The sequence below is a fragment of the Brienomyrus brachyistius genome, chromosome 14 (genome assembly GCF_023856365.1).
Source record: "Brienomyrus brachyistius isolate T26 chromosome 14, BBRACH_0.4, whole genome shotgun sequence".
Classification (NCBI taxonomy): Eukaryota; Metazoa; Chordata; class Actinopteri; order Osteoglossiformes; family Mormyridae; genus Brienomyrus; species Brienomyrus brachyistius.
The window spans coordinates 3,442,386-3,470,270 of NC_064546.1; the positions used below are offsets into that span (position 1 = coordinate 3,442,386).

General features: G+C 43.5%; 1 protein-coding gene across 4 annotated transcripts in view; it reads left to right on the forward strand.

Moving 5' to 3' along the window:
- mdga2a (MAM domain containing glycosylphosphatidylinositol anchor 2a) overlaps positions 1-27,885 on the forward strand; it is a 194,790-nt gene that overhangs the window by 119,108 nt on the left and 47,797 nt on the right. For all 4 annotated transcript variants that reach the window (XM_048974881.1, XM_048974883.1, XM_048974880.1 and 1 more), the window contains exons 9-10: positions 8,758-9,027; positions 17,549-17,697. In XM_048974881.1, coding sequence (XP_048830838.1) covers positions 8,758-9,027; positions 17,549-17,697 — 419 coding nt within the window. The remainder of the gene's footprint in view (positions 1-8,757; positions 9,028-17,548; positions 17,698-27,885) is intronic.

Consider the following 27,885-nt stretch of genomic DNA (forward strand, 5'->3'; position numbering starts at 1 on the left):
GCCAGTGATGAGTGAGGACCTTGGCCAACTCACACTGACCACCCAGCTTTGAACACCGGAAATCGTATGGGGGGGGGGGACATGTTTTTTTCCCCTGACATTAATAAATAATTAAAAGTGATCTGAGGCGTCCTGATGAGAATGGCTTAGTGCTGTCACCGAGGCCTTTAATGAGTGTTCAGAACACAGCGCTCGCTGTGAGAGGAGTCTCCACCACAGCAAATATTTATGTACGGCTGCTGAAAAAAACATGTCCTGTCGGGAAGAAAAAGGATTGGGTCCAAAATCTGTCATCCGGAGGTGAAAGGACTGTCCGGTTCAGTGCTAGTTTTACACTCAGCTGAGAGTAGCCTGTCATAGACCCCGTGTTAAAGCACTGCAATTTGCTAAGCCGGCAGACCAGGCTAGCTCTCCACCTAATTATCAGTGAGCTAATTAATCCCCGACAGTGCTTCCTTATGCAGATTTGGAGAAAATGCTTCCTTAAGAATAAAGGGGATTAAAAGCCAAAGACAGATTTTAAGAGGATCAGGATATAACAGTGACAGTAGCAGAAAATGGTGTACGTCCTCATAACTACAGTATACAGTAGAATGCATAGTCGTGATATGTTCATGCAAATTTTCAATTGTTGTATATGTAGTTATGAGGGAATGGAGTGTGAGTGTGCCCTGTAATGGGTTAGTGCCCCATCCTGGGTTGTTCCTTGCCTTATGCCTGTAGCTTCCTGGATAGGTTCCTGACTCCCCATGATCCTGAATAGGACAAACGGTTATAGGAAATGGATGGATGGATGGGTGGATGGATATGCAGAAAATTTAGAATCTCCTGAGTTTCTCCTGAGGGAGGTTCTCAATGTTCTCCCTAGGTCACATAAGTTTCCTGTAGGTGCTCATGTTTCCTCCTGCAGTCCAAAGACATTCAGCTTGGCAAAATGGCATCTCTGGATTGCCCATAGAGTATGATTGGATGTGCGTGTATTTGCTCTCCCAGGGACAGGCCTCCCATTCAGGGTGTACCCCAGCCTTGTGCCCTTTGCTGCCTAGGACAGCTTGCTGCTCCCCAAGACCCTGACCATGATTAGATGATGGATGAATAGATAAATAGATGATCCTGTTTGGTTGTCTTCAAGGCCTTGATGTTTATCGGTAATGTTTTGAGGCCCCATGCTCACTATAAACAGCAGTCAGCCGTCCCCGAATATAGTCATTGAAGGAAAAAAGGTCCTTCTATCCTGTCTGAAAAAGATGCATGTTCACTTCCCCATGAGAGGCAGGGACTATGGACAGCCTGTGTGGGGATGGGCGATCGTGCCTTTCCGCAAATGTTTCTGTCCTGTTGTTTTTTCATCCTGTACCAAGAGATTAGAGCTGCAAATGGTGGGCTGACTGCAGACAACTATTAGCTGGATACGGACTCACAATGCAAGCAGTTAAAATGGCTTCTGTGATTTATACTCTGCGTGTTTCTCAGTACCCATGCTTGACCGTTCTTGTGTTCCTGTGTAGCCGTTTAATGTCATATTCCATAGCCAAAGACGACTGACGACTGAGGTCGGCCATGGATGTTTATGGTAATTAACAGTGACGCAATTTTCCTCCCATCTGGGGTTAGACTGCTAAACTTAAAACTAATTAGCGAAAGGAGGGATAACATTTGAACAGCACTAGTAATAGTCTAATTAACACTGCTAATTCATGCCAAACTGTTTTTTTCAGTGTTTTTTTTATTTTATGTAAAGTATTTGCTCCACCCATGTGATCACAGTGGGTTGCTTTGAGTGTTTTTGCTTAAAGTATAAGTACACTGTGCTGGATATCTCCTGCTGTTACATAACAATTTAAGCCTGGAGTTAGGGGTAATGTACTATCTCTCATGTGTATTATTTCCACAATATAAACAACAAATTAGCATTTTCTTGTGACTAATGGAATATGTGCGTGTGTAGGGGACAGCCCTAGGAGCAGTGTAGCTCTCACATGGGGGCCTGAGCAGTTGGCTAGTGACACTCTCCCCTCATTAAGGACAGTAGGCCTAAGGTCCAGCAGGGCCAGTGTCATGGTTGGGATTGACACAAGCACCCTGCTGCCCTGATCAAATAGCCTGCAGCTCCTTCCATACATCCATTTCACCATTGCAGCCTCACCTTTGTGGACATTACCCTCCAGGATTTGTGATTTTGGGCACATCAATGTTTCCTTCTGCTTCCTCTCGTTAGTGTTTGCCGAAGACAGCCGCCCCATGTAAACACACCTTAATTAGCCGACTCACTACAGCTCACCCTTGGAGCACGTCTACTCCAGGCAGCTCCGGAATCTAAGCGGAATGCCCCTAGGGCGAGCCACGCTGTCAATAATCAACGTCCGCCCTCCTGTGTCAGCTGGCTTCCGACGGTAGCTATTTTTAACCTCCGCACAGGTCACGCTGAGGTCCTGATTTTTTAATTTCAGCTGACGTTATGTCAGCAGAGGCGTGGACGGCGTTTACATCTTTCGAAGGCATTATCTTCTCATGTCGTTTTAGCAGTGGGTGGGTGTCTGGGCACTAGACAGGACATGGCTGTCTATTTGGCCTGGCTGCTAGGCAACCAGTGACCCTTTGAAGGAAGGCCTGGAGGCAATGTTGGTGTTCGCAGTATGGAGGCACTGGGTAACTTTCTGGAAATGGCACGCCAGCCTTCTTCCTAGTTGCCGGTTGGTCCTCGTCACTCTCAGGAACACTCTGGGTTCTGCCACCTTGGCCCGAAGACGCGGTATTCATTTTCATACCCCGTCACGTATCCCTTCTACAATTCCCAGTGGCTTAAGCAGCAAATCCCCACTCCAAGACACTACAAAAAGTGCTAAATCCTTGTGGTCTAGGTTGATGTTGGCCTTGGCGGTGTTGCACAAGGACTACTCGGTTTGTATGCTGGTCCCAGAGGAGGATCTGCCCCGTCTGAATGCGTATGAAATTTTCTGCAATATCCACACTCTGACCCCAGCCTGGCTCCAGCTCCTACCTCTCCTGACAAGTGCAAATTTGAAATGGCGCAGTTTAGCCTCAGACCACTGAAGGGCTAATTATTAATCTTTTGGCTCCTAGTAGTATGCCATCTGGTTCCGGGACACACTGAAGCCCTGAGATAGCAGAGGACGGGGGGTGGTTCACCGAGGCTGTTATCTGTCGATGTGTGCTTTCTTTGATTTTTTGTTTAGTGAGACGGGGGGGCAGTGTGGGGCAAGTGGGGTGAATTTCAATACCACCTCCAAGCCAATAGACTAAATTACCAGTTTAAAATATTCCCCGTGTGTGTTTTTGACGTAGAGCCTAATGACGACCTTAGTGTATGCCATGGGAAGGTGAGCCTTTTCCAGCTTGAGGAGTGTATGTGGGGAGGGGCGGGGGACTGAAAACACTACAGTGTCGCCACCCCAGCCTCTATTGTGACCTGTGGGGGTGGAGAGAAATGGAAGGTGTAGATGGCATTTTGCTGGAGAAGGCTGTCTTGGCAGGAGAGGTGAACCACTGAGTGGCCGGCAGGGAAGACACTCAGGTCAGAAGTGCGACAGCTAAAATAAGATCCAGACGCTGTACAGGGAACAAAAGCCATGTGGCAGGTGGACGTTGGTGCTACTCCAATCATGGATAGAAGATTCAGGGGGCCCAGTACTTTATAGGGGCCCCGAAGTCTAACGTTGGGGACCCCACTGAAAAAATCTACCCAGGAGTACCCAGTCAGGTGTCCAAGGTGACATTTTACTGGAGGGGGCAGGATTTATAGCTATGCCACAGTCCTCACTAACTGCGTGCCAACTGCTTATTGAGTGGATTGTTACAGAGATTGGGAACCCATGCCAGGTAGCTCGGAGCGTGAGGCGGGTTATGCCCTGGCAGACCATACATAGAAAAATCAGTGTTAGAGAGTGTTACTGTTTTTGGGCCACGGGAAGAATCCAGAATGCCCATAGACACATGTGGAGACCATACAAAACTGCACACACACAGAGTGGGGTTGACATTCAGACCTCTAATCCCCCAGGTTACCTTCTGGGACAGATCACCTAGATGGTAATGGAGTCTCTCTGACAAAGAGCACTGTGAAGATCAGTCTGGTGCTTTTACATTTTTTTTCCGTCCCAGCTTGACTGTTATCATGGTCACGACACCTCTCTGCACGGCGTCATCAAGCCCGTGAACACACGCTGCTGCCCTGTGACCCCTTTGCTCTATTTGAGATTCCGTAGGGACTGCGTTAATCAGTGACATTCCAAATGTTTCGTTTGTTAAGAAAAATGCAGCTTGATTCTTATTAAAAATATGCAATTTCACTGCAAATAAGCATGGCGCTACATACGTGTGTGTGAGGGAGTGGTCATGTGTTACAAAGCCCCTTACATCTTTAAATCGCCCTAAGACTGGTGTCGGAATAGATTGGGGCTTAGGGTGCGGAAACGCAGCGCCGCTTCATGCCCTGAGGGGGGCATCCTGTTAGCAGTGGTGCTCTCTGAGCCTGGAGGCTGAAGACCAGATTGGTTCCTGCACTAATGGGCTGCTCTCTTCCCCCAAAAGACACGCCGCTTTATTCTACGAACTAATTCCAGTTTTGCTTAATAAGTGCATAGAACCAGTGTTGGAAATGCTCTCATGTTTTCCTAACATCCAGATGAAACCAGCGTGTTGGTCTGGTAGATGAATAATGCCTCACTTTATATCAGTGCTGTTTTAGAAAAACAGTCCTTTGGTTAAAATAAGCCCCAAATAAGCCAGCGGATCATCCTTAATATGGCTGCGACAATGAAATAATCCATCCATCCATTCCCAGTAACACTCATCAAGTGTTGGGTGCGGCTAGAACCCAAAGCCTGTCCCATGAAGATCAAAAGATCTGAGCATGGAATATATGCACACACACATACAGACACGAATTTAGAGACACCGATGCATATCCCCAGGAGTAACCTGGAAGCTCCACATAGATTAGGTCATAAATTCATGGAAAGATGAAGCACCCCCTGCCTAATGAGAATATCGACATCACCCAAAGCTAGCATCTCACCAGAAACAACAGGTCATGAAACTGAACTTTATTTGATCGCCAAAGGGACCCTTTTGTTATGCATCCTTTGTCTGCCTTTTCAAATCTCTAGCATGCAGAAAAGTGGCTGCTATATGAATTCACATTCAGGGCCTGCATGCTGGAGTCGGTATTTGCCCCGATTCATGAGAAATCCTCACCGCCCACCTTCATTGGCTGGGCATTAAGTCCTGTAACTTCCCGGCCGTTTTATTACACGTCTAAGCTGATGTATGAACTTAACGGCGGCCTTGCCTCGCTCCGCCGGATCAATGTTTAAAGCATCTCCTGTTAAGAAGTTATTACCATTCATCAAGCCAGATGTCTCGTTAGTCAACGGGAGCCGCGGTTAATCTGTTTCGCGGGAGACCGGGGTGGGATTGATGCGCAACACATCATCGCCTGCTCCCAGATCCGTTTGGGGCTTTGCTGTTACCTCCTATTGTCTCTGAATGAAAGAAATGTCAAGGGGTTTTAAAAGGGACTTGCTAGCTATATGGTTCGAGTCCTTTTAGAAGTTCACAGAAGCCAGGGAAAGACTGTTTAAAGTCAGATGGGTGGCTGATAGGGGAAAGTATCGCAGCATGCGCTCTCAGTCTCAGCTCTGTTTATCGTGCTCGTCTGCCAGTCATCCAGGGCTCACACCCCCCCTCCCCCAGCTTGTCAAGGGCTCCGGCTCTTTGGGAAGGAAGCTGCTTTAAATTGCTCAATCAGGAAGCGTAGGTGTGTTTATTTAAAGCAAAATGCACCTGAGAGGTGAAAGCCTGGATCGTAGTTATGCAGTCTCCCCCCATCAGTTTTGACCTACTTGGTCTCCTCCGTATTAGTTACCGGTCATACAGCAAGATCTGGAGACAGCTACTAATGGAGCAGATCCGGCTAATGCCTGCTCTGAAGGGGACGGAGGCCCGATTTGGGACAGCACAAAAGGCCATGCTTAAAGCCGAATTTTTCCTTGGAATTAGGGGAATGGGGTATGTGTCCTTCCGTGAAATTCGAAATGAAAGTAGCCCAGTGAGGCATGAGTTTAGCCGTCGCCGCCATCTTCGCTCCGTTTGCCCAGAAAAGGCTTCATTTGTCATTTTTTTTTGTTTACAATCCCCTCCCATGCCTTTTATTCATTTATTTATTCATTTATTCTACCCATCAGAAGAGCTATATGGAATTAGTGGAAGCCGGTGCCACCGAACAGTGTCCTGACATAAAAAGACGGCATTAATCGACCTTCGTGCTGGAATCATATTTGCATTGCTGTTGTTACTCCATTGCTTAAGTTGGTGCATAAATCCAAGCGGCTGACAGATTTACTCATTCAGACAGCCAGACGTTTCACTGTTATAACTCGTGTTAATACTACCCAGGGTGTCCCCTGAGCCAAGCCCTGTGCATTATGGGATAGGTTCCAGGCTCACCATGACATTGTGCTAGACAGACAGGTACTGTATAGAGGATAGATGGATGGATGGTACATTGAATGATTGGCCTTGGCCACTTGGAAAAAGGTTAAAATGGCAATTTTGTAGTATTATTATCGGCGACCTTGTAGTATGATTATCCTGTGACAGGTCATGGCATTCAGCATAACACAAAGGAAAGCACACGGTCCGTGTTTTCATGGGTATCATACTCACAGACAAGCTTCAAGTGCTTCTCCACATCAATCCACTTTCCAAAATTATTATGGGTAGAGGGGGGTGTCTTTTCATTAGTCCTAATTGCGCTCAGATTTATTGATCCCTGCGAAAAAGAAGAAGACAGCAGTGCAGTTAATTTTGGTGTCACACTATTATTGCTGAACCACCGGTGCCAATGGAGTATAGGTCCTCTCAGAGCTACTTTAAATAATACTGTAAATTTTTCCACAGTGGGGTTTTAATCTATACATCTCGTCTAACTAGATTGTCACAGCAGGGTTTTCGTGAGCAGATAGGGGATTCTAGGAAATACAGGAAATGAGAAACCCTGGGTGGGATGACAGTCGATCACACGCTGGGAAATTTACAGACACCTATCCCCAGCCATTTTTGGGATGTAGTGGAAGGAGGTAGCCTATATAATGACAGGAAGAGCACGTTAACGGCAGACAGGGGGGTCAGATCCCGCAAGCCTGCAGGAGTGACGCTACAGTGTTACCCTATAAACTACTAGCAATAAATAAATAAAATAAACAGAACTTCCTATTGTTCTGTAGCTCTGATGCACAGTATGAGGTTGTCATGACAGCAGCGATTGAAGATTCTGACAGGTGTCAGCCAAGTGATAGTCACTCCTCATATCACGCTTCCCAAGGGGGGGGACAGGCCACCGAAAATGCATAACATGCCACCTAATGGGCGTCGAACGAGGTTGAAGAAGTCACACCACGAGCCCTGGGGGGCTGCCTTGTCTAATATATCCACCCATTGCCTGTGGGAATCAGCTGTAGTCACTAGTATGTTTCATGCCTGGAGAGGTGAAGCCTGAAAGAACGATGTGACACCTGGCCTCCCATCCGAATAAGCCGACATGCTTAGGCCACGGCGACGACCTAAGGGCAGCCCCAAGCCAGACGTCTTCTACTGACATTAACCCCTTTATCGCAAACACATTTCTCCAGATTAGGGTGGAAATGCAAAAGCTCATTAGTGTTTCCTTACATAACACCTCTCCCCCACTGCCCCTTGAGACGGCTATTTTTCCCTCCTTTTCCTCCATACGGTGGAGCTTCATTTAACACCATCCAGGGTGGTGCTGAAGGGAAATGCTGGGAACGGGTGGTGGGGGGTGGTGCTGCTCTTTCATGCACCAGCGCCACCCCCCAGCCCCCCGACAGAGTTTTGGGAATTTTCCACTTGGTAGTCTGTAGCTCGGTGGTGAGAAGATTCCCCTGGGATCTTGCAACCATCAGAAAAGATGATCTGCAATCTGGTGTTATGCTGTGATTCTGCTTTGTTTGTATGGTCTTTCATTAACATATTACTTTTTTTTTATCAGAATTTAAGGACTTTTTTCTTCCTATTTTTCCTCTTGCTAATAGATGCTAGATAAATCGCTTGTAGCCTTGCATGTCTCTTAGTGTTGGTTCTTCAGTATATTTACCCACATAGACATTTATGAGCTCCACTTTGCTCCGTGAGGCATTGCTTTGTAAAGTTCTGCAGATCCAGCCTCTCTGTGTTGTGTTATTTTAAAATATTGGACAGTAGTTAATTGAAATACAATAAGTCTTATGTTTTACTAAAGAATTCATTTGGCTGGTACAACCCTGACGTTTCCCAGATTCCCACAGCAACTGTATCAAGTTTCTTTGGCCAGATGAATGGAATGAACTATACGAATGTTAGAAATTCATTACTATGCATATCATGTTCTGTGCGTATCTTTTCCTTTAATTGATAAAGCAGTAAGAAGCATCTATGAAATGGTCTGGAGCAAAAGTGCTTACAGTTGTAATGTATATTTTTGGTGATCTGAGTGGATGGATTTTTTTAGGCATGCTCATTACCTATTACTTGGATCTGGCTGCTTCAATATGAAGTATAGGGGTTTCGTAGGGTCTGACAGTTGAGTTCAGAAGTCTCAACTCTATTATATAACAGTGTTCTGAGTTCAGTAATGTCTGCTGAGTTGAGAAGTGTTGAGTCGCTGGCACTTGTACAGAGATAATTAGTAGTAAATAAACTCATCTTGATGACTTAATTTTTCTGCCCCTTCTGCCGCAGATCCACCCACCGTGGAGCCGGTTTTCACCGAAATCCGTCAGGGTATCAGCCGCACTTTTTCCATGAACTGCCGAGTTCTGCGGGCACACCCCCACAAGGTGCTCAAGTACGAGTGGAGGCTGGGGAACCGCGTTCTGAGCACCGGCCTGGTGGACTCCCGCGACGAGACCGAGTACAACGTGCGGAGCCTGAACCGCGAGGGATATGGGGAGTACACCTGCGACATCAGTAACGAGGCCGGTGCCGGCCGCTGCAGCTTCCTGGTCACGGGTAAGAGTCGCAGACCGACTAGCATTCAGCCACAAACTGCAGCACCTACTCAGCAAATCTTCTGCTCTTTACAGAGGTTAATTATCCAGGCAACACCTAAACTGCCATGTTATTTTACTCTCCATACACTATAAGTTGTACACATATGTTCAAGTTATGGTGAGGCTAGGAAGGTGGAATGCGGTTGTCCTGAAGCAGGCAAGGCAAAAAAAATAAATAAAATCAAGTGATGACCCCAAGAACATGCCCCCTGAACGAGATGCTGGATTCCCCACGCAGAGAAGTTCCATCCTAAGACCAATGCTCTTTTCTAAAGCTAAAATCGCCCTTTCTTTTCTTCCTTCCCAACGATATGCAAAGCCCATCTCCGCCCTTATACGTCTAATACAGTCACCATTACACATCCCATTCCCATGTCACATGCTTCGCCATCCAATTGGGCGCAAGTTTTACAAACGGTGCCGGAAACCCAGAACTCCCACCAACCCCCCTTGTCACGTTTGTCCCTGGCAAACGTGTTATTAGCTAAACAGGAAACTCAGCTTGTTCTATAGGCAACGCTTTTTATTCTGAATTCCGATATTATCATTGAGTTATTCCAGTCTTTTTTGTTTATCCAGAGTGCTGGCCTGTAGTTACCTGAAAAGCGTGAGGAGAAAAGGTAAAGCCCGGGCTGGCTGCTTTAATAAAATGCACTAACTGTGCGATTCACATCAGCGCCTATAGGCTGAATCGTTCGCAAACACAATAAGCCGCTTATCATTTAGCAAAAGACACCGTGCAGTTTGTTGCTTATGAATTGTATGAGAAGCAAAAATACAACAGAGGTTCATAAATAATATGGTGGGGGGGGAGAGACAGACAGTGATTGAAGAGTAATCACTTTTACTTTTGCGTTCCTGGTATACACACGTGACAGGAAAGTGTGTTACTCCAATTAGTGCCATTTGAAAAATGAAAAAGGCATCGTTGGATCCCACTTCTGTACCATTCGGCTTTTTTTTGTTTGTTTTTCCTGACAAGATCTCAATTCCCAGGGACTCACGGCACATCCTGCTAATTGGCGGTAGTGAGTTTTCCTGACACGCGACCCTGAGCATTTAGCTAAGATTGGCGGCCCGTTTGGCCGCTTTGATTTCGTGCCGCTTCGAAAGTGGCCTGGCGCCTCTCCTGGTACACGCTTTTTTTTTTCCCTTCCAGGATACCGAAATGTTTGGCCGCCATTTAATATTCATAATAAAGAATCCCAGATGGTCCGTGAGGCATTTTCAGGGCACCAGAGGTAGCAGATGAAGGCGGGAGGCTGGTACCTGATTTTGGTGACTCCTGGAGATTTATTTCCCTCCAGTCATTTACTTTGCATCAGTAATTTCCCACTATGCACAGCAGGCCTCTGAAAGGATTATATCACTAACAGCCCTCCCCTCCATACAGGCCAGGTTTAAGCCATCTGGACAGGGCAACTGCCAAAGGTGTAGAGGGCTGGCCACTTCAGGGATGAGGAGCTTGACACAGAAGCACATTAGAGTGAGTGATTAATGCAGGAAAAGGCGAGGTTGCCGCTCTTGCACGCCCACGCGGCTTTTGCTCGGCATGAAGACGGCAAGTGTTTTGTCCTTACAATTAAAACAAATTTTCCACGAGAAGTCAAGAAAAATGGGCAGGCGTTTCTCTGCTGCCCAGGCTTCTGACAGGCCGCCCTCTCCTGTGCGAAGGCACATTGTCATCAGATGAGCAAAAGGGACGCCAGATATTGAACGGGGGGGGGGGCGGGGAGACGTCCGCTTCCTGGGCTCACGGTTGGCTGCAGTTTTCAGCTCTCACATGTGCAGGGCACAGGATGCAGTGAAGTTCCATCCAGTATGGTGGTGAGGAGATTATTGAACTCAGTTCTGCCACCTTATGGCTGACAGTTTTTCCAGTATTATTTTCCCTTATACTTCTCCGTGTGTGTGTGTGTGTGTGTGTGTGTTATTTATAAAAACCTGTTATTTTAACCATTTTTTCAGTCCCTACAAGCGGAAAAATATGTGAATGCAATCGAAGAACTGTTTGTGGTTTTTATGCTGGTGGGTGTTGGTTGTTATTGTTGGGATTAGGCTTTTGGCCACAGAAATGAATGAGTCCCCACAAAGATATGAAAACAATGTATGAGTGTGTCTACAGTATGTGTGTTTGTATTTACCACATTGTGGGGACATTTGGTTAAAACCTGTTTTTGGCTTGTCTGGACCTTTATCAGGTACCCACAATATAATCTTTAGTTCATGACAAATAAATTTGGCATTTATAATTACGTTTAGGGCTGGGTAGGGGTTAAAGTTGCCATTGTTGGGATTAGGGTTATGCACATTGAATTGAATGTAAACTGCCCGCAACAGTAGGAATGTGTGCATGTGTCTGTCTGGTTATGGAGTCTGCTTCGACAACCAATGAATGAAAATGGGTGCGACTGCTGGAACATGACACAGCTGAAGTCGTCTTTGAGCTCCAGGAGCTTGCAGAGAGAGGATCCTGTCTGCCACATGCGCGTCAGTCCAAGGGCAGCTAAATGAGGCGTCAGCGAGGAGCTCAGCAATCGGAGCTCAGCTTTCGGAGCTCAGCAATCGGAGCTCAGCAATCGGGGCTCAGCAATCGGGGCTCAGCAATCGGAGCTCAGCAATCGGAGCTCAGCTTTCGGAGCTCAGCAATCGGAGCTCAGCAATCGGGGCTCAGCAATCGGGGCTCAGCAATCGGGGCTCAGCTTTCGGAGCTCAGCAATCGGGGCTCAGCAATCGGGGCTCAGCAATCGGAGCTCAGCAATCGGGGCTCAGCAATCGGAGCTCAGCAATCGGGGCTCAGCAATCGGAGCTCAGCAATCGGAGCTCAGCAATCGGAGCTCAGCAATCGGAGCCCAGCAATCGGAGCTCAGCAATCGGAGCTCAGCAATCGGAGCTCAGCAATCGGAGCTCAGCATTCGGAGCTCAGCAATCGGAGCTCAGCTTTCGGAGCTCAGCAATCGGAGCTCAGCTTTCGGAGCTCAGCAATCGGGGCTCAGCAATCGGAGCTCAGCAATCGGAGCTCAGCTTTCGGAGCTCAGCAATCGGAGCTCAGCTTTCGGAGCTCAGCAATCGGGGCTCAGCAATCGGAGCTCAGCAATCGGGGCTCAGCAATCGGGGCTCAGCAATCGGGGCTCAGCAATCGGAGCTCAGCAATCGGAGCTCCAGCCTCCACTGCTACCGAGTTCAGACGTGGCTTTGCTTCTCTGACATGCCAAACCATATTTCGCTTTTCCATCAGGTGCCAAAGCCATTCAATGACGGGATCATCATGTTAGTTACTAGGAAATATGTACAGATCACTAGTGTTTCATGGTCTAATTTGATTGAAATGCTGCCATTTTCAACTCAGCTGTGGTGTTCCAGGGGGAGGGAGGTACATTTTGTATTTGAAGTAGGGAGAGCTATGGGGTAGCTGTGTTTGGGCACCGTTCCCAGTTGTAAAGGCTATTGACTGGGTCCATTTGGACATCCATACCTGCTCTCACTACTGCCCCATTCATTGTCACGTATTTATGTCTATTTATATTCGTATTTTATTTTCTGTGGTGAAAGGAGGATGTCCAAAGTCAGAATTTCATTGTACAGCGAACCTGCTTGTTTTCTATGCATATGACAATCAAACCCTCTATAACTCTACCCCAGCCTGCAAACATAACCCAAAATTGAACAGCTTAAAAATGATTGGATGAATAATGTAGATTAAGTACCTTGCACTCTGCTATAATAACAGCAACATCTTCCCCAAGAGGAAACTCAGATATCAAAACAGGAGGTTACAGTAGAAATTCTTGCAAAGCAGATGCAATGGGGGAAAACCGACTCGGCGCGAGATTTCCACACTGTGGATGGGTGGGGGAGAGGCTCGTGTTTTAATATCATAAAACAATACTATTCAGACTCTGGAACAATAGGAAATGGTCTTTGCCATTCAGCGTCTCGTTGAAGGTTCAGCTTTACAGTGAGGTTATCAATCGCAAATATAAGAGTTCATCACTGTCCTCCTGATAAAAGCAATAGTTATATGAAGAGGAATGGCAGGTATTCATCTTGTGCTCCGTTCTGTATGTTTGCACATTACAGCAGCCAGAAGGCGGACATTTTAAGTGCAGAAAGCAAAAAATCTTGACCATGATTTTATATCAACCAAGCAGCTGAGTACTTAGTGACTATGCCGACCTTAACCCCTACTCAGCTCTCACCTTATATGTAAGTGATCAAATGAAATACAAGACTTCTGACATTCTTAGTTTTTCAATTGTGGTCATAGATTTTTATAGACTTGAGTTTCTCATTCTGGGGACTGAAGCATCTGCCCCCCCCCACCCCCTCCCCCCCCCCCCCACACACACACACACACACATAGATTTGTAATTTTATCTTTATGGGGACTGTTCATTTCTATGTGGAAAACCCTAATCCCAACATGGCAACCTTAACCCCTACCCAGCCCTAACCTTAACCATAAGTAACCAAACAAAATACATTACTTCTGGTATTTTTAGATATTGGATTGCATTCACAGATCTTTGTGGGGACCTGAAAAATGGCCTCCCAAAGAACAGGTTTTTATTACATTGTGGGGGACATTTGGTCGACACAATGTAACATAAACCTAATCCACACCCATTCGCACACACGCAAACTATTGCATATGCACATCCACATGCATACAGATACAACTAAAATCTAACCTGGGCAGATCCTTCACACTCAACATTTTTTTACTGTAATTTCCATCCATCCATAACATCAATTTTCCATAATTGCGTGGATATGAAGAATTACACGATATTTCAGTTTTTCTTTCAAGTTACTTTAAATATAAACCTAGGATTATAAACCTATAACTCCTGGAATGTTAATTAGTCTTCTGCAGTCTTTTGCTCCAGCTGAGCCAGCAAGGCTTCTGAACTGACCTTATCCAGGTCAGAGATACGAATACATCACTAACTACCGGTCAATTGCAGATCCACTGATGAATTCTCCTGGTTTTCTTCCATGGTTGCAAGTGGGCGGCTGGTTCGTCTTCTACTCCCAAAAGGATTTTTTTTGTGACCCATCCTGGGATTTTGTTCTTTTGATTTTTTTACCTCTTGACATTATGAAAAGTGAATTGGTTACTTTGGTATCTATCTGCCATGTCTGCATTAACGCCTGCTTCTACAAAACATTTTAAGTTTGATCATGCTGACCTACTCCGGATGTTAAATCCCCCGGATCAATATTACAGGGGTGCTCCCTGTAAATGTCCAGAAATATTACCATCATTTTAATGGTTACAGTGACATATCTCTCAAAGCAAGTGTGGCAATGTGTCATCCAGAGCATAGAACTACATACATATAAATGTGTCTTTTTGGTCAGTTCTGGTACACCAGTGACAATATTTTTGATATAGGTGATAAAGAGAAAAACATGTATTGTATTTAATAATCTCAATCCTTAACATGTTCAAATTACACCTGTACTTTTCCCAAAAATAGTCAAATATTAATTACTGGGTTTCAATAACCACTTATCTTTGTAATCCATTTACATTTATTGGCTTTTGATATTCATGGTTATTAGGCTTCAAAACATCACAGCAATACAAATGACTGACGAGCTCACTGTGTATCCATGGGTCTGTATTACCTGTATTACAGAAAGCAAACAGTGAGGTAATAAGATCTGGAGATCCAGAAGAGATTAAATTAAACTAAGTCACTGCAAACATTATTTCATTACGATTTAATTAGACATAGGAGGAGCAGCTGTGTTCTGCCAAGAGAACCTATAGTAAATTATATAAAAATCTATTACCTTTAACTTTAAAGGCCTCAGAATTAACCTAAATGCTGTTCACATAGTTCAGGGTACGAGTGTAATTAAAAAGTTACAGAATGAAATGGGTGATACGCGGACTGCTTGTGTCACGAACTCGGGTGGTTTGGGTGCAAGGACGAGGCATGGCGTAGGCAGGGAGGTGGACGACCCACTTGTGGCTTGCAGGGAAACAGGGGTTTATTAACAAACTGAAAACACTAGGGACACTACAGAAACAAAAAGGACCACGAGGGGTCAAAAGCAAAAAAGGGATAAACAAAGACTAACTACAAATGGGGCAGGGAAACAAGTGGTGGGCGGGCGGGCTGGCTGGCTGGTAACAAATAACAGAACATTCAAACATCATACATACATTAATGACTCCATAAGGAACAGAATGGGATCAGGAACTTACTGTAAATACAACAGGCTAACAAGGATAATGCAGGACAGGTGAAAACAATTAACAAGGACTAACTAGTAAAACAGGCAACAGGTGACACCAATACAGTAATTAACTCAAGGAACTAAACAGGGAAACTTGACAAATTGACAAAGAAACAAGAAAAACAGAATCTAACACTGGTAAGACCGGTAAAATACAACTAAGGCACAAAGCAAGAAACCAAATCTGAATACAAATCACAGGACTAAACTGATAGAAATGAAACACTAGGAACAAAATACAAAAACAGAGAAGGAAGGATTCAAACATAGAGGGGTTCATACAGTAGGCAGCCACATGCTCAACATGTTGAGCCATGCAGCTGGCAGGGAGCAGCAGAAACACTAAAGACCTGGACAACAGGAAAGATAGGAAAGGCTGAGATAAACCAGATGCTGACCCTGACAGCTTGTATATACGCTATCAATGAAGTGACTGAAGTAGCTTAGTCTCAGTCTGATTTTACAAAGCATCTTTGCTTGATTCATCAGGGCATTAGCACAATGTTGATTGAAAGCCATTAATATGCTGCCCATTTGTCCGCAAGGAAAGAATGAGGGGAGAGGAATGCCGAGTAAAACAAAAAACAGCATTCTGTTTCGCTGTCGTCTGCTCCCGTCAGCCACTCAGCAGCCGAATGCAGCCGGTGATTTCAACCCGCTGCTAAAAGCTGTGGTGAAAGCACCAGCGCTGGCAGGCTGAACACAAAACTCCTTCGTGGGCATGATGCCACCAAGTGAGGAGCCAAAACATTACACAAGCCATCATTAAAAATCGGTCAAAAATTGTTTGGTGTTTTGTGCCGGAGCTCAGAAAATGTGCAGACAAATCTCTCACGAAAAACAAGGGGAGGTTTTATCACTATCTGTACCAGATTATAATGTGGAGATCTGTAAATTGCACCCACTGAATGCACATTTGTCGTCTGATTTACTTTAAATACCTGCTGTTGTTTTTGGATGGAGGGAGGGGAGCGCAATCTTAATTAAAACAGCAATATTCTTTCATTCTTTTAAACAGCTTATTTTTCTACAGCTAGTTTTAAAATGTAACAAAATTGCATATTGATTTATCTTAAAGTTTCAATTTCATGCTGTTATGTAAATGCATACATGTCCTTATGATTTTTTTCCAACATTAATATGATTCATACTGCCAATTAAGGTTAACTTTTCCCAGCTCTGTGTGGGCCAGCACCTTATGTTAGTAGATTAACAAACTGGTCAGTCTGGATTTCACCTTGTGGCTCCAAGAGCGGGAAGTTGGATCGCGATATTCCTGACTGAGATCTGCAGAGTCAAATCAGCTGAGCTATTAGCAGTGACTGTAAATTTTATCCCACACGATAAGTCATAAAATAAACACTCCTCTGGCTGATGACTTTATGACCTCGACTTGTGGAGATCAGCAACTTCCTATCTCAATTCTCCATGGAATGTCCTCCATTTGCTGTTTCCATCAGAGATAACCCAACTGGCCATGGTTCATTGTGGAGGCTCTTGAAGCTAACATCTAATTCTCCATCTTCCTCTTTACAGTAATTTGTGGTGCCTCCTGTTTTCCCTGTTGTATTGCTGCCATGTTTGGTGGGGGGGGGGCACAAATGACCCTTCTTGGCCACACTTTCCTCTGTACCATCATCTGGAAAGCAAAAGAGGAGGCAGAGAGATATACAAATAAATCACCCTTGTATCTGGCTGTGAGCCTGTTCCTTTGAACCACCGGATTCCATCGCAGGCGCTTTCCTAATTAATCACATCCCCTCAGCACGACAGCACCCCCCCACACGCCTGCCTTTCAGTATAATGCAGCAGTAGGCCCCCACTTCGCCATGGCTAACCCTGTCCGCATTACCAGCCACGGTGCTGCTGTGGTGGGGAGGGGTTACCACGCCACGAGAGGGTTACAAAGTTTGACAATATACAGGAATGTAGGAAATGCATGGATTTGGTTTGGTGGAGCCTTGGATGTTAGTTGTATCTGTGTGCCTGGATCACCCTTAGTGGCAGAGATATACCAAAAATATACATCAATTTTGGAGAGTCCTTAAAAATGTGAAGAGAGTACTTTCTATTGGCCCTATTGAACCCAAATTATGTAAACTGATATACAGTACAGACAGAGGTCTGTCTGGGAGAAAGCATGTCTCTTTTTTCTTTTGACTTATTTCGAATTATTTGAGAGAATACGAGAGAGAGCCCAATGTGAGCTGTTGTGCTCTGTCTTCCAGGGAAGGCCTATGCCCCAGAATTCTACTATGACACCTACAGCCCCCTGTGGCAGAACAGACCACGTGTTTATGATTTCAAGCTACAGTGGACCCAGATGAACCCCAACGCTGTTGACCGCATCATGGCCTACCGCTTGGGATTCCGCCAGGTGAGAAAGAACCACCCACCCTCTGCTTCTCTCCCATCATTACTCTTCCTCCACACATTGTTAATTATGGATCATTGCCTTTAAGCACAAGTTTTAAAGGTACATAATGAACGGAGCCTGCCGATGTGTAGAGACGTCTTTTATTTTTGAGAGATTGGAGTTTTGGGGTCAAAATATTCGCTGCCATTGGTAAAACTATCAGCTATTTTTTATTTAAAAATCTAACTGTGCTTCTTTTTATATCCTGCTGCATTAAGATTAATACCGATTTTTTTTTTCAATTAAATTATGTTTAATTATACCACCTTATACTGTGACATAGGGAACATATCTAGAGAAGACAAATTTCCTTAAATATCAAGATAAATTAATAGTCTTCATATAATAATCTAATAACTGGAACATTCCAAAGATAGTTCAGATGTGGCTAGTCAACAGAATGAAAACCAGTGATGGAGAGAGCTGGAGTTGTTCAGAAAGTCTTGCTTTATGATGCTGAATAGAATCTATGCTCATGAAATCACTCGGAACTGGTGGATTCAGACAGTTCAAATATTTAATGTGTCCAATTAAATGTACCGTTGGGTGACTGGCAGCACATACAGATTTGGGTACAGTAGGTTTAATTAGGCCCACTGGGTGCCCTGTGTAGCAGTGCAATGCTTAAAAGCAGGTAAGAGCAAGATGGACGACTCCTGAAAATACTGAGGAAATGAGACATTTCACTGAATCATCACCACACTCTACCTGCCTGGGCTCAACCAGGGGCAGGGGGCCAACATTTTCTAAATGCAGTGTCTCTCTGAAGTCTTGGCCAGGAAAACCCTTTGCCTGTGTCATTAAATGTTGCATGGTGTGACATCATGACCTAGTGAATAAACTGGGCTCCGCATGAAGTGCATGTCTGAGGATGGGCCAGGTCTCTTGGTAGCTTTAATCAATGTTTTCGCTCCTTCCGATATCTTGTAGCATTTCATGAGAGCTTTGATGCACTCATTGAAATGCTTGAGAAATAATCTACTTAAAATCTCCTTGATAACATTTCTGATGGAGACAAAGAACGAAAATCTCAAACGCACACTGGAGCTGTGTTGCTGGAGGACATAAAATGATGGAGAACTTGTGACACATTCGATTTCTGGTCTTTCCGCTGCTCTGACTCATCAAGCTTATGTGCTTGTCTGTTTGCTACCTGGAGATCAACATTGAGATATATGTTTCTCTCAAGATTGATAATGTTTCAGTGTCTTCTTGGTGGTTCATTCCCTGGGGAGGGGCAAGGACAGGTGACGAACACATTCACTCAATTCTCCTGCACCTTATCACCGGTTTTGATTTCGTTTGACCCCAAAAAGACAGATTGAGGCCCTAATATGTGATCGCACACTACTGTTCTTGACCCGATGCCTTTTTTGACTTCAACTGGTCCTATTTGCTGCGACTGACTGGCAGCAAAATTTGTTTCCTGCTGCATAACATGTGTCATCCATATACCTTAATGCCTTCGCTAATTTTGCCATTTGCTGTAACGGAATTCTGAATATATTATACTGTGAATTCATTTGCAATTAAAATGAGAGCATCTAGCTACATGTGAGATAAATGAAGATAAACAGCACATCTGTGAGACCTGAACAGCACTGCATAGATCCCAGAGCAGTGTTCTGCCTTTCAAGATGCTGTCACTGTTCTGTAAATAGTGTACAAACACTATAGTCTCCCAGCATGTTCCTGTTCCGCTCACACTGAGACCTGGGAATAAAATGTTGATTCTAGATGGCTTTCCTTTCTTCGTTGCATGCTGTAGCTATCAAGATACCCCACAGTAAAGATTAACCAAGGGGAAATGGACGTTTGGCATGTTCATTCCTGTAGGACGTCAGTAGTCCCATCTGTCGCTGAAGTGACATTATTGTTTGTATTTACACAATAACTATTTAATAAAACCAATAGATACTTCTGATCTACACAATCAAGAAAACACATTTTGTAATGTTATCAGAGAAGTGTATTGGGTATTGATGACCTATTTATGGAAGCCCTGAAGTTCAAAACAAATTAACAAATGAAAAAACAATCACAATTCAGAAAACATTAACTGAAACTGGATAAGGTACTAATCTCATGGCCTAGTCACTGATTGATATTGAGTGTATCAATCATAAAGTGAACTAGTTAAATATAGTCACTGGTAGAAAAAGTACTCAATTTTCATAAAATTACTGACACAGACACCACACAAAAGTGTTACTCAAGTAAAAGTCCACCCTGCGAAATACAATTCATAACTAAAGAATACCTGGTTTAAAAATACTTAAGTACCAAGAGTAAAGAAGTATTACTCATTCAAATCTGAATTCAGCATTTAAGTTTGAATATGCCATTGTAAGTTACAGTGCAATACAATAAGGAAAACTGAGACAAAGGTGACTAAGCGGATGTTTTCTTTTTATTTAGAAAAAAATTGTGAAACTTGGTGAGCTTGCAGGCAAAACTTAGGGGAATGATGTTTTCCTGTTTTTTCCATCCATCCATTTTCCAAACCGCTCACCCTATTGGGTTGCGGGGGGTCCGGAGCCTATCCCGGAAGCAATGGGCACGAGGCAGGGAACAACCCAGGATGGGGGGCCAGCCCATCGCAGGGCACACTCACACACCATTCACTCACACACGCACACCTATGGGCAATTTAGCGACTCCTTCCTGTTTTTTATTCTGTGGAAAAGGAAAGTTCAATCTACAAGTCAGATTTCATAATGAATTATAAAGAGTTAGCACTTTGAGAATGAGCTCACAAAATCCCTTGGCCTCCATTACGGAAAATAGCTGATCTTCCAATGTCATAATCTCCAGTATTTCAGTAGTTGGTGCTGCTAACTGTGAATATTGATAAAGTTTAAATATCGGCCAAAACAATAATAAGGCAAGTGATACAGGCCTATTGCTCAGGAATCATGAAAGAAAAATTGCCATCTTGATTCAGGAATCATGATTCATATTTTACCCAAAATTGCGCCACCCTATACTCAGGTGCGCTAAATAGTACAGTAGGTCTATTTTTATTTAATTAGGTGAGTGACAATGGTTTTAAGCAGTGGCTCAGAAATGCAGCGAAGTAAAAGTAAAAGTTGCAACAACTTAAAATACTCAAGTAAAACCTACTTAAGTACATTTACAAAATATTTGTACTTCATTACTCCTCTAATATTATAGTTAACCACACACCAAATCTGATATTGGGAAGTTTATTTGCCCTTATTTTGGTAAAGGTTTTGAAGCTATTCCAAACTTTAGCAGTGCCTCTAGCTAGGTACTGAGTACAGGTAGTTCTTGCCTTCTGAGTTTACAGTTTACAAGTTTATATCTTTATGATGATTTTCTGTGGCAAACATTTAATTTTTCATATAAAAAAAATGACACATAACTCAACACACACTGCTTAAAAACACAGTCTGTGTTTTCAGATAAATTTACTTTGTGAAAGATCTGACTGCATGTCCGGTTCGGACCTTGCACACTTGCGCACGCGCAGCAATAACATTACGGCATATTTTACGATGGTGGCTGATTTACCACACCCCAACCTGCGCTGAATTTCAGTATGTGTAATTATGCTCTCGTGTACCCATTTTTACCTCATCTTCCCTTGCCGAAGATCCAGTTAGTTTATTAAGAGTACAAGTACTGAGGACGGTAAAAACACTGGCTGGAACCAAACTCAATATTTCTAACATTTCTATGTTATAAAATCACTCCCGCTTTACCAGTTCTCCATTAAGGAGCGATAATTTGTTTTGAATTAGCTCATAAACTCCAGATTTAACTTTTTTTTTTTTTAAAAAAAAAAAAAAGGAACCGCCTTTCAAAATATACATTAATTTATTTTGCCAACATATGGTAAAGCTTTGCTACCTGTAAATGTTTCTTGTCCCCTTAACTTTATTTTTGCTGGCTAACATTCCTTTAAAAATATATCGTACCTTGCCACAGGTACTGCAAAAATCTACAATAGCTTTAAAACTTTTTTTACCACCCTAAGAGCAAATAAACAACGAAATATCAGACTTCTGTGTGGTTAATTATACAAGTCCTTCTAGCTGCACCTAACTGCCATTAGATTACAGTTTCAGAGTCGTCTTCGTGGTAGATATACTGTTTCCAACCAGGGCCGATGTGCAGATCTGCACTGAAGTATCATTTCTTTCGATCTGAGTGTTTCATTTTGATTTTAATTTGCATAAGTATCTTTGTACTCTTTGTTGCCCTTTACAATAAACGATTTCTCGGCATCACAGAAATATACTGCGCGTTTCTTTCTGCGATTTTGTTAGACTAAAGCTTCCCTTTAAACAAAACGGGAGCACAGCCACTTATCCGCCATGGCTGCCGACCTTAAGTACTGGGTTAAGTTAAGTAAGAGCCCCACTTTCCCATAAACAAAAACCGTTGAGCCAAAGCAGAATCCACCTGTTTCAGTTCTTTTGATGAAAAACCCCAGCAGATTTGTACCTGGTTTAACATAGCTGGATAGATACTAAACCAGCTTTCTGGGTTACCCACCGGGTTTTAATCATTATTAATGTCCATTAAAGCAATATCGCTGAATAAAAATGTCTTCATTTTAAGTAACGCTAATCTGTGCGAGTTCTTCAAAATGTATGCTCTATTGTTAAGATAGTTTGAGGACCAAAAAATGTCAGGAAATGAATGTTGTTTGTTAGTAATGGAGCAAGGAACATACGTTATTTTCCTTGTGAGATTTCTAGAGAGATTAGAAAGCTATTTCAATATGGATTACTAGGCGGTGTTTGTCCATTTAGCCGAAAAGTGTGTTTTGCCTCAACTACGCCCAAGCGTGGATAATGCTGATTCTGAAAAGGCTGGAGCTGTAAAATGTGATATTTTACAAATTTGTCAAGGAGTAGCGGTAACATTTACTGATAACCCTGCGGGGATAACTGACATGAGCTCATTTCAAACTCCAGTCTTATGCATATGAACACAGAGGCACACCAATTAATTTGAAAATATATACATATATTTTTTTTTACATGTTTAATATGTTCAAGTTATGAACGAACCTGGTTGTTAAAGAAATACTTTCTTAAAAACACTTATTTTTTAAATAAGTGTAGAACTGTGGTCCACCCGTGGCTTATTAATTTTGACCGCACCGGTAACCGCAAATTAAATTAATTAAATATATAAACTATTTACACAGCGGGGACTAATATCTGGCCTTGGAGGCTCTTTGACTAGGAGCTCGTCCCAGACGTCCACCTTGATTAGTGGAGCGTAGCTCTTCAGCCCCAAGGTGGCAAAGGTCTCCACTATTGCAATTACGTTTTTGGTCCCACCAATTCCATCATTTTAGGGCAGGAGACAGCCACCCACAGGCCCTGTTTAATCCTACACCCCAAATCGAGGGAGTGCGGCCGAGCCCGGCTACAATGATAGAGCAGCTTGGGCTCCAAAAGACGGCGGTAAATCTCCTGATAGTCTTCCACGCTGTGCCCGTGGATCCTCACCGGCTCCATCATTCTGGCCTGCCAGAGCCTCCAAGGCTTGGTCTATGGGGGATTTAGGGGGCAGTAGATGAACTTGGGGGAGAACCGCTGTGTTGCAGATTGCACTGTCCTCTGGGATCCCTGCCGCTTCCACTCAGCTACCTGATCAGCTACAGTCTGAAACACGACGTAAATGGAAATTAAGGCTGATGACTGTTAATCTCATTTGCACTAATCCTTGTTCTATGATATGTTTCATTGATATTTTAACCCAAGAAGTTACAAAAGCTAACATAAATATTAATTGTAAAAGGTAACGTTCCTCTTCCATTGTTTAAATTTAAATCCAAACAAAATAATTGGACAAAGAGCAGTCATTCAGCAGGAGTTGAAGAAAGATGTTGATTGCAGTGTGATCAGGATCTGTCTGTATGCTGTTGTTTGAATGTTTCAAATTCTGTAAAATGCTGGTAATGACTTTACAAAATGTTTGTGATGATTTGAGATGCTGAATGCCATGGTTGCCCAAAGTCAACAACAAATTTGTATATAAACAGCATAAACTCCCTTGACGTGTTGGTAAATGGTATAGAAAATTTCTAGGGAAGGAGTCTCAGTTATATTTCTACCTGGGAGGGATGTCCTTCAGGGTTTTGCATGTAAAACCTGCACAACTAGGCTGTTTGGTTAGTTATATTTAATAAAGCAAATCTTTGTACTGTCTGCTACCACAGCATGAATTACAGCTGATTTTCCAGAATGAACTCTATCACCAAGGAAGTTGTATAGTAAAAAATGAGTAGTAGCTCTTCTGTCAGAACCCATCCTCCATCAGCCAATTCCGATCAAGGTCTCTGTGGGCTTGCAGCCTATCCTAAGCCGCACAGGGCACATGGCTCTGTCCCAACCCTAACGCTGTATGACACGGCCAGGCCATTGTAGGGGAGATACATGCACCCAGTCATACACTATATGTATATGAATGATGCCATTCAGCTAAACTGCATGTCTTTGCACTGCAGAAGAAAAGCAGAGTAGCTTCAGGAAAGTCACATGATATGAGGAGAACATGCAAACTCCACACGCACAAGGCAGAGATGGCACTTTGGTACTGAGAGAGAGAGGTAAGGAGCATGTGCTGATTACAGCACATTGCCACACCCACCACATGACAAACCACCCCAAGAATGATAACTCAAGTACAGACATGCAGCAACACACTAGTCCAAATGGAACAGTGTGAGTTTTTTTTCCAGTGGCTCAAGTGCCAATCCTGCTACCAATCCCAACATTTGGATGTAAATTAACATCAGCAATTGCAGGTTAAGAGCCTTACTCAAGGGTCCAATGGAGGAGAATCACGCCTGAAATTCACTGCATTCAAACCAGCAACCTTCCGATTATTGGCACAGATCCCTAGCCTCAGAGCCACCAACCCACTGTTAGAACAAATAAAAATCTGTGGTATCACCCATCCCCACCAATCAGTGGCAAGGCCATGAGATTCAAATACTTGCCTACCTGTTTCTACTTCCAGTTAAAGTTTTAGTGCTTTTTGATTTGCTGATGTGCTTTCTGCAACAGGCTTTGTTTTTCCATCTATCCATTTTCGGAAATAACTTGTCCTATTCAGGGTCACAGGGGGTCCAGAGCCTATGGATGCAAGGCAGGGAGAACAACCCAGGATGGGGCACCAACCCTTTGCAGGGCACACTCACATACACCATTTACTCACCTCTAGAGGTAATTTGGTAATTCCATTTAACCTCAGCGTGTTTTTTGGACTGTGAGGGGATATCAGAGTGCCCAGTGGAAGCCCCATGATAACACGCAAACTCCACACACATGGAACTCTAGTGAAGGCTAAGCACTGTGCCAGCCCTCATGTTTCGTTTATCAGACCCTTATGTTCCTAAAACATTTCACAAGCTGAACAAAGTATGGGTTTAAAGAATTTAAGTATCAAACCATGTTAGCTAATAGCTACAGAATTTGCATAATAACTACAGAATTAACATAATCTGACAGATTTAGTTCTTGATCATTTTCTGTTGGTTGCGGGTCAGCTCATACAGTTTGTTATAAGTAAACTGCCAAAAGGTATGTTGAACTGAAAGCAAATCAAACCTTCAAAAGGATGGAAAGACAAATACTGGCAGTAATAGTAGGTGAAACGGAGACAGTACAATGCTTTTTATTATGGAACGCTCCGATATCTGGACTGAACAGCATCACAAACACTACAACACCCCATTTTCCCTGGTTACTTTAATGTCATCAGCCTACTCCCCCCCCCCCCCCCCACCCTCTCTTTGAGATTAAACCCTACTTTGTCTTGAGTATCTTTTACCACACTTTCACCTCCTTGTTCTCTCACCTTGATAAGTCCGGACAAAAACAGCTCCCCATTCTGGCACCCCCCGCCCCCCGCCTTTCACCCTCTGCCTCTTTTAGTAAGAGTGCACTGATAGCTTTTGCAGTACCAGTGTCGCACGGCAGTCCACCACAAATTTGTGCCGAATTATCTAAGGCTGTGCTGTCAGCATCTCACCCTTCATGTCTCTCCTCCAGATTCCTCGGGGATAATAAAAGTTTTTTTGATTACCAAACAGTTCTTTAAAAGCCTTCCTAAAGATATGGTTTGGCATAGTAGAAGCAAATACAGCCTGATGACTTCACCTGTTGCAATGTATTATTATTTTTTATTTTTTTTGCAATCATGATGGGATATTGAGGAGGAATCTGTCCACTGAGCGTCCTCCTGCACTGGAAGTGAGAGTGAACCATGCAAAAACCAATATGTAAGAATTATATAAATTTCAGACTCTAGGCCGTTCTTATGTTCTTCCATTTCTTTCTGCCAAATAAATGTATGGTATACATTTTTAGAAACTATAATATTCAGTAAATGTTATAAAAGCTAGAAAAATTGTGTCGTTATGTTTACCATGTACCATTCACATATAAAAATGTTAAGTAGAAATGGTAAAAAATGATTCATTATCTAGGGGGTTTTTTACGGCATTTTCGGATAAAGCATTGTAAAGTATATTTTGTCATATATAAGTACGACATACGTAAGTGTATGTCATATGTAGCGTATGTCATGCAGTTGTTGGAAGAGTGGTGGCTCTGAGTTTTGGGATCTGTGGAGGCAATCAAAAGGTTTTTGGTTCAAGTCCTCTGAATGTGAGGAGCGATTCTACCCCATTGAGCTCTTGAGGAAGGCCCTTAACCTGCGATTGCTTTGTCCTGGGTATGATATTAACCTGCATCCAGCCCTGCAAGTAGGTTCTCCAGCTCTCCGGGAAGATTTGGGGGTTGGTGGCAGGATTAGTACTCCAGCTACCAAAAGCAACTTCAAACTGTTCCATGTCACTCAAGCTAGTGTGGTGCTGAGGTATCACCTGCACCCTGAGGTGCTTTGTTATGCGGTGGTTTTGTTAACACACTGCATCAGCACACACTCCTCACCTCATGCTATATATGTTTAGTAGGGCTGTTCTTTTTCAAAAATTTTGCAGTTGATTCCAAATCCAAGAGTTGGGAATCAATGGATTTTAGTCCAGACAACAGATTTTGCAGTTCTCGATTCTAAAAGCTTTAAAAATATGAGGAAAAAAGTCGTGTAAAAGGAACAAGACAGATTAGTATGAATGGCAAGGGATCTCAGTACTTTTAACTTGATATTCTGCCGGCAAGAAACCTTTTCAAATTATATATGTAACAGTATACTTCATCATTTACAGTATGTCTTGTTTGCACATTCGATTTGTCTTGCAAAAATACAAAGATAGGATAGCTATGTCATTAATAGGGTTTATTCTCTCACTGTTATATTACAATGAGTACTGTATACTTGTATTCTGTTATAATGCCCAACTCCAAGAAGACCCCAAAGTTTTATTATAACATAGTAATTTTAATGATAAATTTGAATGCCATAATTAACTAGATACATGTTGACACACACACACAAAAAACTTCCATCCATTCATTCATTTTCCAAACCGCATATCCTACTGGGTCGCGGGGGGTCCGGAGCCTATCCCGGAAGCAATGGGCACGAGGCAGGGAACAACCCAGGACGACGGGCCAGCCCATCGCAGGGCACACTCACACACCATTCACTCTAACACGCACACCTATGGGCAATTTAGTAACTCCAATTAGCCTCAGCACGTTTTTGGACTGTGGGGGGATACCGGAGTACCCATGATGACGATATGGGGAGAACATGCAAACTCCACACACATGTGACCCAGGCAGAGACTCGAACCAGGGTCCCAGAGGTGTGAGGCAACAGTGCTAACCACTGCACCACCATGCCGCCCCCTCAGAAAACTTTAAAGTGAAGTTTTTTATTGAATTGTAGTCGATTCCAAAGTTTCTTTTTGGAATGGCCTACAGGCCCTAGTGTTTAGACTTGTGGCTAGATGATTCAGTGGTTAGTGCCATAACCCTGCGCCTATGAGGGGATGGGGACGCACAACTCTGATGCGTGAAAAGAGCAGCCATATGGCACTGTGGCGAGAGCCTCACTCATGGCCCGAGAGAGGAGCCCACCATCATTTGCTGGGGTGTTATTTGGGACTGAGCCTATGGCATGGATGGGGCTATTCAGGAATGCATTCATCAATTCCAATCCAAATCAGGAAAGGGAACTGGAGTTAGAATTTAA